This window comes from Chrysemys picta, chromosome 11 (assembly GCF_011386835.1).
Source record: "Chrysemys picta bellii isolate R12L10 chromosome 11, ASM1138683v2, whole genome shotgun sequence".
NCBI classification, from domain to species: Eukaryota; Metazoa; Chordata; order Testudines; family Emydidae; genus Chrysemys; species Chrysemys picta.
This window is the reverse complement of record NC_088801.1, coordinates 51,020,729-51,033,283: the sequence shown is the minus strand read 5'-3', so window position 1 is coordinate 51,033,283 and position 12,555 is coordinate 51,020,729. Positions and strand designations below refer to the sequence as shown.

General features: G+C 38.1%; 1 protein-coding gene across 6 annotated transcripts in view; it reads right to left on the bottom strand.

Annotated features, from left to right (window-relative positions):
* ANKAR (ankyrin and armadillo repeat containing) overlaps nt 1-12,555 on the bottom strand; it is a 50,005-nt gene that overhangs the window by 35,504 nt on the left and 1,946 nt on the right. For 3 of the 6 annotated variants that reach the window (XM_024099981.3, XM_065560848.1, XM_042842424.2), the window contains exons 1-8: nt 9,419-10,016; nt 7,230-7,667; nt 6,594-6,757; nt 5,114-5,229; nt 3,977-4,157; nt 2,997-3,216; nt 1,786-1,827; nt 247-291 (exon numbers count right to left, since the gene is read on the bottom strand). In XM_024099981.3, the coding sequence (XP_023955749.2) occupies nt 247-291; nt 1,786-1,827; nt 2,997-3,216; nt 3,977-4,157; nt 5,114-5,229; nt 6,594-6,757; nt 7,230-7,667; nt 9,419-10,016 (1,804 nt within the window). Of the gene's footprint in view, nt 1-246; nt 292-1,785; nt 1,828-2,996; nt 3,217-3,976; nt 4,158-5,113; nt 5,230-6,593; nt 6,758-7,229; nt 7,668-9,418; nt 10,017-11,854; nt 12,356-12,555 lie in introns of those variants that run through there. The other 3 variants (XM_065560849.1, XM_065560850.1, XM_065560851.1) reach the window with 3 other exon arrangements.

Genomic DNA, 12,555 nt, shown 5'->3' with positions numbered 1-12,555 from the left:
AACAAACAAACAAACCAAACATCCTGCCTTCCGTCCCACGCAAGTCATGGAAAAATCTTATTTTTTATAGCTTTCAAAGCCTTGGACAGATTTAAGCAGTGTGGAAACACATTTTCTTAAAGTATGAACTCCTTAGTTTTAATAAAAATATTCCATTTCTCTGCTCCTTAGCTGTAATCTTTCTAGCTTCCACATGCTGCATATGTAAAGATAATAAAGGTAATATTTGATTTCTTTACCACTCACCAGTTCTTTCCCCAGAGGTCTCCTTTTCTTGCAAATTTGGTTTTCCTGAAAGTGAACATATTTAACATAATCAGATATATTGGCACTACTCTGAAAGCATAGCAGACCCAGGACTGTTACAGGTAGTATCGCAGACCCACAGTCTCCAATCTGTGCTATGCAACCAGATTCCTATAGAAGCCTAGGCAACTTTAATACGGATTCTGCAGCTGTGTGGAGCCTAATGAAGGATTGGGGTCATAGTATACTTTTTTCTAAAACTGATATTGAGCTGTGTTCCACTAAAGGCAAAGTTTATAGTACAGTGCATGAAAGTGGAGGCTGTAGTGAGATGGTAGAGACAACTACATAGACTCTATGTCCACTGGAGAATTTACCACACCTGGAGACGCCTCAGTAAGGAAGTGGGGTTTAGAATTGAAGTTTTAGAATTATGGGGCAACTACAGTGCTCACACTAGAGAATATGTTCCACCAGAGAAGGCATAGTCCCTTAACGCTCCTAACTATCAGTTCCTTTATCAAGTAAAAAGGATTAAAAGATGTACTTAAATGGAGTTCAAAACAGTTATATTAGGTTTGAATTGGGAATGTATCAAGGAATAAATAACATGAACAGTAGACAGGAAGTAGTTAGTTTCAGATAATAAGACCTATAAAAACAGAACTTATCCATTATTAAGTTAATGGATCTCCAGTCTTGGCAGAATAAGTGTCTGCACTCCATCTCCTTTTTCTTAAAGAAAAGGAACATAAAGGGCTGTTCAGCCTCTTAACTTGCAACACCCATTGAACTGGCTGAGATCATTTATATCAAGAAATTTCTCTGAAAAATTTAAAGAGCAGTCAGGCAACTGGATAGTTTAAAAGAAGGTTTCCCTACCTCAGTAAAGATCACATTGAATGCATTGGCTTTGGATTTCAAAGCAAAGCAATTATTCACTTAGAACTGAAACACCAAGCTCTAGAGGAGAATTAACTATTTTCCATATATTCTTAAACACAGCAGATGACAAGCCAAAGAATTCTAAAATATGAAACCTATCCCCTAGAATGAAGGTGTGGAAGATAGGAGCTGCTGACAAGTGAAATGTAGAATTTTCCAGTGCAAATCCTATAGCTTTCCTCTAATGTTTTCATGAAATCCCAGTGACAGTAATCATGAGACATCACATATTGGGACTGCCTTCCCATGGCTGGAACTTAGTTTACTACTGATGAAAGAATTACAGACAGTTTTAAGTAGAACTCTGAACAAGTCTTCCAAGTTCCCATGCAATATGTACCCATCCCCCATTCAGCTTCCCCTTCTTTTACATCAAAATCCTAATGTACTCAGTCAAAGTTCATGGCTTCTGTGGGAGTTTTGCTTCAGTAAAAGCTGAGTAGAGACAAGACTTGGCCAGTAGACTCTACCTTCTAATTTTGATAAAAATGTCAAATCTTCTCTTTCTTGAGATGAACTCTTTTTTGCTTACATTGTATATTTATAACAACAAAAAATACTAAAAGGTCTCATAATATTTAATGTACTAATTACCAGCTCTGTCCCCCTTAGTCTCACTCTTCTGTGAACGTCTTCCTAAAACAAAAATATATTTATGATTGTTAGCTACAGTTTACATGTTTTTATTAAATCGTATATTGGATATATTCTAATTCTATATATTTCTAATGATATTTGTATACATGTCATAAATCAAGCAAAATGGAATCTTAGAGGGCTACATTATGGCAGTAATTTAAAGAAACTGAAAAGCTGGATGGTGACGACTGTAAAAGTGCAGGCTGAAATTCACAAAGAGAGATTGATACATTTATAAAATTAGTTGTAAAGCACATTTTGTCCTATACTGTACATTGCAGAAAGAAAACAAAGAGTGGTCACAGAGGAGGTTTCTATTATTTCTAGGGAGGGACACTTTTCTGTTGCCCACAAATACTCTGGAACCCATACTCCCCAACATGTTATTCCAGTGCAGAGGAATTTGTTCCCTCTTTCCTCCCCACCACAGAAGAGGTCAGGGGTCCCGTGATAAATTCATCATTACTTAGAGTCTTTAAATCTATATTGCATATCTTTCTTAAAAGTCCTCTGATTCAACCTCAGTTCATGAGCTTGATAGTGTTCACTGATATAGTAGGAAAAAATAATTTCCTCCATTATAGGAATTACTAGGTGAAATGTATTATGCAAGAAATCAGATGAGATGATCATAGTAGTCTTAAAAATCTGTGCATCTACAATCCCACGGATCTTGGAGATCTGATAGATACAAAGGCCACCCACATGAAAGATACTTTCCTCTCTATTGCCACATGGCACCCCTGGCTCCTTGCAGTACCTAACAAAAGAAACAATGCAGCCACATGTGCTCCCCCAACTGCCGATGTCCAGAAATGCCCGAAGGTGTAGATGTAATAGATCAGTAAATTAATGTGAATTAAACTTGCAGTAATTTGCACTGCTCTACTCCATGGTTTTTGAAGAGGAGAGAATGAGATATAGAATGAATGTCCACCCCAGCCCCTTGCCTCTCACTTCACAAATCTGGATCCCTGTGAAATTCCTGCAGAGAGGCTTTCACAAGATTTAGAAAGAAGAAACATTCCACTGTTCTGGTATTCCCTCCTTCCATGACTCCCCCCTATCAGAGAGCTCCCCTCTGGTGATGGAAGTGACAGGGAACATGGGGCCCCCACAATCATAGCTTCCCGACATATATATATATATATCATATCATATCTTACCCTGGTTAAAGTGAACATTGCGCCTCTGATTGATATTCAAATGAGATTTAATCAGCTGACAGATAATTGGCACACGGTTGTGTATGGAAGCATGATGGAGAAGAGCATAACCATATTCATCTACAACACTGAGACTGGAAGTAGATGTTTTACGACAAAAAGTATAGAAGATAGCAGATAGTCCTCTCTCAGCAGCAGACTTCATACCATAAGGTAAACTCTAAATCCATGTAAATAGAATAATAGACAGTATGTCAAAGAGAAATAAAACGTTTACTGGAAAAGAAGACACTGGGAAGAGGCAACCTCCAATTCTTAAATTGTGGGTCTATACTGAGGGCAAGATCTTTAGCAGCTGTAAATCCACTTAACTCCCTGGACCTCAACAAATATGTGTCTGGACCCTGAAAATGACTATTTAAAAATGGCAGCATACTATTCAACAGATCTGCCCCCTGTGTATTCAGAATCACATCTATTTACTTGAGACTAAACAACAACATTTTATTACATTTTACTCCTGTTTACACTGCAGCATCAAAGATGTACAATAGGAGAGTGAGCCAATTTCTATTCTGTTGATAATGCATAAAGCAATCAATCGAGTTACAAGTGCATAGTCAAATGTTTGCCCTTTGTTATACTTGTTTAATTCTATTAAAGAGAATGGGGTTGCTCTTGTGTAAATGAGAACAGAATGTGAGACTAGTGGGTTTAGAGAGATGTTACTGAAGCCACAATTTTGCCTGCAAAATCATCACTGATGATGTGCATGAGCCTCAAAAAATACAGCTTCACTGTTAGATTTCAGGTGGAACCTGCAGCACTGGCAGTTATTAAAAAAATCATTGTTTTACTTGTAAAGTGTGCAAACTTATTCTGGAATCATCAAGAGACATTCAACATAAAGCCATTTTTAGAGTCAGTTTCCAGAGTATAAATGCTCTTTCAGAAAAACAATGATACAGTAAGTAGGATACCTTGCATTTAATAGCTTTCTTATAACCAAATCTTTTCTTGAATTGCTCCAGTGACTGGATATCAGTTAATGGAAGCCTTTTAGGCTTGAGAGTGCTTATTATTTCATTTATGGCTCCCCACCATGGGGTTTTATATAGCTGCTGATAAAAAGTTTCCAATTCAATGGAGATCACATAGTAGCTGTAACAAAAAACAAAACAAAGAAGTTTAAAAGGAAACATTTTGGCTCTTTTGTGTACTTTGTGCTTTCATATATAAAATTAAAATACACAGCCAGGTCCTCAGCTGGTAGAAGTTGTCAGAGTACCTTTAAAGTCATTGGAGCTACACAACTTTACACCAAATAGGGATCCGGCTCTGTGTCTTTACATACAAAAATATTTTCAATGTACTGTCATTGACAGAAGACTAATAAAACATATAAACAAAAAATCATTATACTACTATACATGTCTGAATAATCAAAAGTTTAAGAATTTTTCAGTAGTTGGTATGGCTGAGAATACTTATTTCAAATTTAATACATCTTATTTAAAACTACTGAATATTTACATAAAAACATTCTCTCCTACAGAACACTAACATTACAAAAGTTTAACAACAAACAACAATTTTAAAAACTAAACATTTGCCTCAGACTGTTTGTGCACTTTTACATTATTTTTTATAATACAGTTATGTGAATTCGTTCAACTGCTGGGATTTAAAACATGCTTCTTTTCATATTGTCTTGGAACAATATTTCTGAGACAGAATCCTAATTTTATATTATGTTTCTACAGAATTTAAGAATATTTCATAATTTCAAGAAAACTTAACCAAAGTTTACAAGCTAGGGGTATGAGATTTAAAAAATTGTGTTTTACACATAAATTTAATCAAGTAACTCAATTAGCTTTATTACTTTAATATATTAAACAGAACATTATTTAGACTACTAAAATTAAATTTTGATCAGATCACATTTTCTCAAACACTACTCAGACTTGGTGTTCTTGACAACTGTGATTTATTTCATTTATAGTCAGCAGGTTCAAGTAATCAATAATTGTTTTGAAAACAGCAGTAAACCACCAGACTATCACTTTGGCAATTTTTACATAGTTTAAATATACAGTATGAGGCATGTTCCTTACCTCTTTCCATCAAATTCCATGATTGGTATGGAGTAATGTTCTCTGTATGGTATATCCGGGTCTAACAACTGGACTACATGGTTTGATGCACAAATCTGTATGTCATCAAAGACGGCCTAGAACAAAATAATTATTATATTAACCAACTGTAAATGTTTACATTTATAAAGTGGTTGTCTGATGGCTAAGAACTGACCAGAGCCATAGGGTCACTGAGAGCCCAACAACTCAAATTTTGTCTGTGTTATGCCAAACATACAAGCTGAAATCCATTCTGATCACTGTGCATCTACACACATAGGCTGCTTTCAGAGACTGTTGAAAGTTAAATCCACTCCCAATGTGAAGTCTCACTGAGGGAATAGTCTTGATATTGAATGTGGATGCAATGGCTGTGCCTAGCACACACTCTCTTTAGTACAGACAGGAAGTTTGATCCCTGGGAAATTAATGGATTTTGCTGGCCCCTTTAACTGCCATTTTTCCCCTCAGGGTGGCCATGATACAATACCATGCATTGTGTTGCACAGGGAGAAATCTGTCCCTTGCATTCTATGCATCCTTTAGGGCAATACTGCCTCTGTAACCAAGGATACCAATCATGACAGGTAGAAACAGCAACCATCATTCTGTGTATGTTCATTCTGTCCTGTTAGACTCCTGAACTCTAGTATTAGTCATGTCTGTGAAGAACATTCAGTTGAAAATGGCATGTGGACCTTGATGGTGCTCTGGAGCAATGGGCTGATTCAGAACAAACTGAATTCCATTATCCAAAATCAGTAGATGTTTGACCTCAGAGCTGAAAGTCCAGTAGAGACTAACGGTGAAATACTGGTTCCATAGAAGACAATGACAAAAACACCCATTGACTTCAATGGAGCTAAGATGTCACACTAAGGTGATAACTGTGGCTATAGGACAGAAACCCTGTCCTTTCTATAGGATATAATTTGGGGGATAATGCCTCTGACTCAGCCCGTTTGCAAATCAAGAGAGCTCCCAACTCTCGACAAGCTGTGAAGATGCAAATGGAAGTATGCTGAAGACTGAGAACTGGAGCCAGACCCACACTAAAGGAACTGATGAAAGAGAAATGTGTGAATATGTGTATATTTTGCGGGAGAGGAGGAGAAATACTGTGTCATTCTCCCCCCACATATGCAAACCTAACTTCCTGAAAATTCTTGCATTGTGCACTCTGTATAGTCAGCTGAAGTCAGCATACATAACAGTTGTGCTACAAACTAGTAAACTGATAACACTGAAGATTTACTATAAGGAAATATTGCACTGTTACTTTAACCTGGCTCTACTATATATTTCTCTTACCAAGAAATCTGCAGGATAACACCTTTTTCATGAGCACATGATTTCCTTAGCTCTCACTGGTATTTTTAAAAAAAGTAGAATATTCTCTTATACTATATTAGCTGCAAGTACACACACACAAATCATAGAAAAGATACTGAACCAAAACCTTTATCTTTTCTGAAACATCCTCAAGAGAAGGTGTACCAACATCAAATTCAATTCCTCCATGGACATGAAAATACTCATTCTTTATGTAATGAAAATGTTGGCATTTAAAATCTGGCCCAAACACAAATGGAGGCAATTCTCGTTCAGTCTTAACTTTATCATCTACAAAAAGAGGACATTTTTTTAGAGCATGACAGAAGGTTAAAGTACTACAACATAATTAATTTCTTAATGTTGTCTAAAAATCTTAGGTGCTAAGCAATTACATATTAGTGTGGTTCATTGAGAAATGATTGTGTAATACTAGTTTAGAATAAATATTCCAGTCCAAATTCAACTGTGCTGTAGCTTCACAGACTTCAACAGAGTTACATCAGGGATGAATTTGGCTCCCTTTACACAATGAGCATCCAAGTTATCTACCACAGTCTGAATTAAGTTATTTGCAGTTGCTACTCTTAGAATGTACAAAATACTAGTTTCTCCGCACTTTCTTATATAATTACAATTTTATTAACATTTTCAGAATACATGGTCAAATGATTTTCAAAGTACTGTAATTTAATATAATATGAACAATATACAATTTGAAAATAAAAACAAGATTATTCCCTGTCTTTTGTAAGCTGCGTACCTGAATATGGTTGAAGAAGTTGATTTAAATTTGGAATTTTCATCTTTCTTTTTAAGCCAAGTAAAAATGGAATCAGAAAGCTCATTATTTTTAGATATTCAATATTCTTACGGATTTCTGCTTTTTTCTCTAAGTGCTTCTTCACAAGTTTTTGCTGAAGAATTAGCCTCTGCTGCACCCTTTGGTATGTTACTGTGTCAAGGTGATCCTCAGTCAATTTTATCACATTAGAAAGCCCATATGCTGCATCAAATTTACAAACATTTTCATGCTGCTGAACTTGTATAGTACCAAATGTCAACTTAAGTAGTATATTGTCTGCATACTGCATAAAGAGATTTTTTTCTTGTGCACTGTTAGGGTCATAAGTTGGATCTTCATTCATGTTTTCATCATAGATTCCCTCAAAATCTGGTTCATTGGAAAGATCAACTAGACCTGCATCACACACACAAAAATCTACATAAATAACCATATAACTACTGGATGCAAGTAAAATATATTTAAAAAAAACTAATGCCTGTCAAAAAAAATTTAATACAACTGTTTAATTCTGACAAGTATATTTTTATTTCTTACATTGCAGAATATTATGTACTTATCTTTATATTAACATATTAAACATCACCTTGCTGTTATATACAAAACTGTATCGAATCAGACTGCAGTTTAACTATATCGGGGGGGGAAGGGAGAGAATTAGGGAATTTCCCAGTAAGAGCTGCTCCTTTCCCTCAGTGTTCTAGTGGATACACTGGGCATCCTGATAGCACCCATCTTTCAGATTATCTTTTTCTTGAGTAAATTTAGTGCTCATGAAAATGCCAAATAGACAGCCCTGGAAAAATGAATCCCTCTATTTAGCTACACAATAGTCAGAGCTGTAGCTGCAGCACACTCCTCCCCACTCCCTTGGCAGTGGCCTTGTTCTTGTTCTGATGGGACTACCTGTAGGGGTGAGAGAGTTCCTCTGTGCTGAAACTGCCAGTTATGACCTGCTCTGATTCCCATTTAAGTCACTGGAAAGTCTCCCATTGATTTTAATAGGACTTGGATCAGGTGATTACTGCCAACACTGGGCACGATTTTGTAATGAGTATACTTGTCACTAGGAACTGGATTAAGGCACCAACTATTTCTCATAAGCCACCAAAGAGTAATGAAAGTAAATCAGTGGTTCTCAACCAGGGGTATGTGGACCCCTGGGGGTAGGAAGAGGTCTTCCAGGGGGTACATCAACTCATCTAGATATTTACCTAGTTTTACAACAGGCTACGTTAAAAGCACTAGCGAAGTCAGTACAAACTAAAATTTCATACAGACAATGACTTGTTTATACTGCTCTATATACTATACACTGAAATGTAAGTACAATATTTATATTCCAATTGATTTATTTTATAATTATTTGATAAAAATGAGAATGCAAGCAATTTTTCAGTAATAGTGCGCTGTGACACTTGTATTTTTATATCTGATTTTATAAGCAAGTAGTTTTTAAGGGAGGTGAAACTTGGGGGTACACAAGACAGATCAGACTCCTGAAAGGGGTACAGTAGTCTGGAAAGATTGAGAGCTGCATTAAATCAATATGAAACTGAGCTGGATTTTAACCAGTGACCCTGGTTCTATATTTCATTACCAGTCTCTACCATCAGCTGTTCTTGAGATATATTTGTGAGAGCCACAGGATTTCTCTCAGGTGCTTTTAGTCTTTAGCTACTCTTTTAATATATAACAAATAAGACTGGGCTAAAATAAAAAGAAATCTTCTAAACAAATTTTAAATCTTAATAATAAAGCCAAAGTTGTGATCTAAAAAACCCTTTGTAAAAAAATACATACAAACTTTTTTCCAAGTATTTAGAGCCATATTTTCAGAAGGGGTTCAGCACCCTGCAGTGCTAACTTTCCTGAAAGGAAACTACAGAGTGTTGACCACTTTTGAAAGTCTGGCCGCTTAATATAGGTGCCTCAACACCATTTTGAAAAAATGATTTTTGGAATATTTTTCTTTTAGTTTCCAACTTGATGACTTTTCATATTGTCCAGCAATCTCTTGTTTTTTCAGATAATGACCCCTAGCTCTTAGGAATATGCTAGGTACTTATCACTTGTAAGATTATTTTTCTTTAAATGGGTTATAATGGCTGAAAATACCAGCAGAAAATAACTGTTTTTTTACTCACCTGCTGAACAAAACTCTGAAAAAATATTTTTTTCTGTTTGTGGATTCCCATCCATATCAATATCCATACTGGAGCGCCACAATTCAGAGAACCTAACACGTTTCTCTTTGGGCATATACGCACCATGCCACAGTGCTTTTAACATGTAGTCAACACTGATCAAGATTTGTCCAATTCTGGTGTCAATGTAAGCTGGAGGAAGCTGACAAGATGTGCTGTGATCGTAATTGGAATCTAAGCTGATGGAAGGAATTTGATTTAAACAGTAAATTCCTACAGCCAATTCTCTCACAATCTGATGAACTTCTTTACAGTCCAAAGGTACATCTGGCACCACTGGTGCTAGGAAAATTGCAGTCGGGAAACTTATGTTTTTTAGCTGACCCATAAGTCCACTGGGAAGTTCTAATGGCTGGCGTAGGTCATCTTTAGAAGCCAGCCAGCTACAAGAGGTAGTGGTAAGTAATTCCTGTAACTCACTTCGGTCAAATTTGTCAAAGAAGGCACTGGCATTTCTCTGTACTGCTAAATTTGCTAAGTAGGTTGTCTCATCTGCTTGTTCATTTCTAGGTAATGTTTTTTTGACAGACCTCAGCATTCTTCAATAGTTCCTTTCTGCGGTGTCTAAAATTAAATACTTATAGAAACATAAGACAAACAAGCATAATAGTTATTTAAGTAGGTATTAATATTTGTAAGAAAAATGACTTTCTTTAATAACAAGATTAAAATATACTACAGCATACATGAGGTGTTCCAAGCTTTTTCAAGGCAACACAATCTTTGAAAATTTTATTTTCCTTGAACCAAGAACTTCATTTTGCCTATGATATCCAAGGATTGAATTGGGCCAGCTTGCAATAACCAAGTGAACTTTTTAAAAATACGTATTTATGGAGCCAGGCATTTTGTGCTTTAGAATCTAAGATGTGGTTTAAAAAAAACACTATGACCCTCATGGCTGGAAAAAACAATCTTCAATTGTGAAAAAGTACAAATCAATGCAGTGATATTTACAGACAGACTAAAACAATTGCTCTGGGCAAATGTGACTGCCCCATCACTCTGAAATGGTTGTTGAAGCTGAAGTCTAGTAATGATAATTTAAATATCCACATTTTAAATTCCTTTCTTTCAGATTACCCTATAAGGCAGGGACTATGTCTTTGCTTGTAATGCACAGGACACCTGTGAATGAATTCTCAAATCTTCACATGGTGTTTTCTAATACAGAGCAAACACTAAATACCATTTACTACCCAAGGCATACATTATTATGTATCTCATAAACAGGACCACCAGATTCGCATGACATAAAAGAAATGTATCATTTCTCCTCTTCTTCCTACGCAGGGTCTTGAATACTGCAAGAAACCACTCATTCCCACATTGTCCCTTTGAACTCTCACTTTCTACATGCTAATCCTTCTTCCTGTAGGGGATTGCTCACTCAAGCTGTTTATGGAAACATAACTCCCTGCAGATTCAGGACATATGAACCCAGAATCACAGAGAGACAGTGACTTGAGCATCCAAAAAGAGAAATCCTACACCAGAAAACCTAGCAAGTGGTGAAATGTTAATTTTGGAAATGCAGAAGCTCTAGAACCACCTACTGAAAAAATAGAGATTATTTAGATCCCAACAGGTACAGCAGTGTAATTCTGGCAGGGCCTTGGAGTGACATGAAAATTAATACTAGCATTTTAAAACTTATCTTTAATAGTCCTTTAAAAATCCAGGAGGAGGTTCATGATTTTGAAAGAAAATCCCTCTTGGGGAAAAAAAAAATCACATTTCAATTTATGACTTTGAATTTACTACTGTTACAAGTAACCTCTAAAAATAAATACTGTAACAGAAAGATTAAATAAAACATAAACCATAGGAATTGCCACACTGGATCAGACCGTTAACCGTGGCCAGTACCAGCTCCTTCAGAGGAAGGTGCAAGAAACTCTGGAGCAGACATTATGGGATAATCTGCTCCCAAGTAAATTTCCTCCTAACCCTCAACAGTTAGAAATTGGCTAATGTCTGGAAGCTTGGAGATTTATACAGCTTCTAAAACTTGTTTATTGGTACTGTTCACTATTATAACTACAGCCATTGGTATCCACAGGAACACTGAACTGTTTTTGGAATCCTGTTAAACTCTTGGTCTCCATCATATTGTGGCAATGAGTTCCACAGGCCAGTTAGGCATTGGGTAAAAAAGCAACCAATTTGGAGGCATTTGAGGGCGGGGGCAGCACCGCCACAACCGCCTTCCCAGTCCGGGTGGCTTAATGAGGTATCTGTTGGCAACCTCCTGCCTCCAGGGACACACACCGCACCGTCCCCAGCACAGAGCGGCGCCCTCGGGGGTCCCACACTGGGCTTCTCCCCCAGTTCTCCTCCTCCCGCGGGTCCCTGCCCTTCAGCCCTCCGGCTCACCAGCCTGGCGGCGAGGTGGGAGCAGCCGCCAAGTCCCTCCTGCCATAGGGGGCCAGGCTCCGCTCTGGCCGGTCGTGGCTGGGAGTCCCGCGGCCCAACCGGAAGAAACGCGCGGCGCCTGGCCTGGACCTTAGCAACGCGGGACGCCGCCGCTTCCCCTTGGCAACCCCCGCAGGGGGCGCTGTGCACGACGCGCTGGTGGTGCCCGCGGCCGAAGCGCAGCTCGCGTGTCCCCGCGAGGGAAAGCGCGCGAGAGTCGGGGCTGCGCGCCAGGCCCAGCCCAGGGCTCCATATTACAGCGGGTGCAGTGGCTAGTGCCGGCTTCTCCCATTTCGTGCAGTGGGGCGGGGACATCATAGCCACCCGGGAAGCTGCCAGTGCAACCTTCTAAATGAGGGCACCCCCTTCTGCCCGCTTCCGATTGACTCAGTACCCTGCGGACTGCCTCCGCCAGCCTCCGGGGGGACACGTTGGTCTGTGACTAACAGAAACGTTAGGAATAATTTATCCCTGATCACACATCACCCCAATTAATCTTTGATGAAAATTAAACAAGAGGCAGCAGGAATAACTATGTCTCGGTGACTCGCTGAATGCAGGGATCCCGTTAACACTATAAAACCAGTAGCAGCACACTTAAACTCGAGTCAAAATAGGAAAATTGCACAACACTGAATTAGCGCTCCTACAGCACAGCTCGC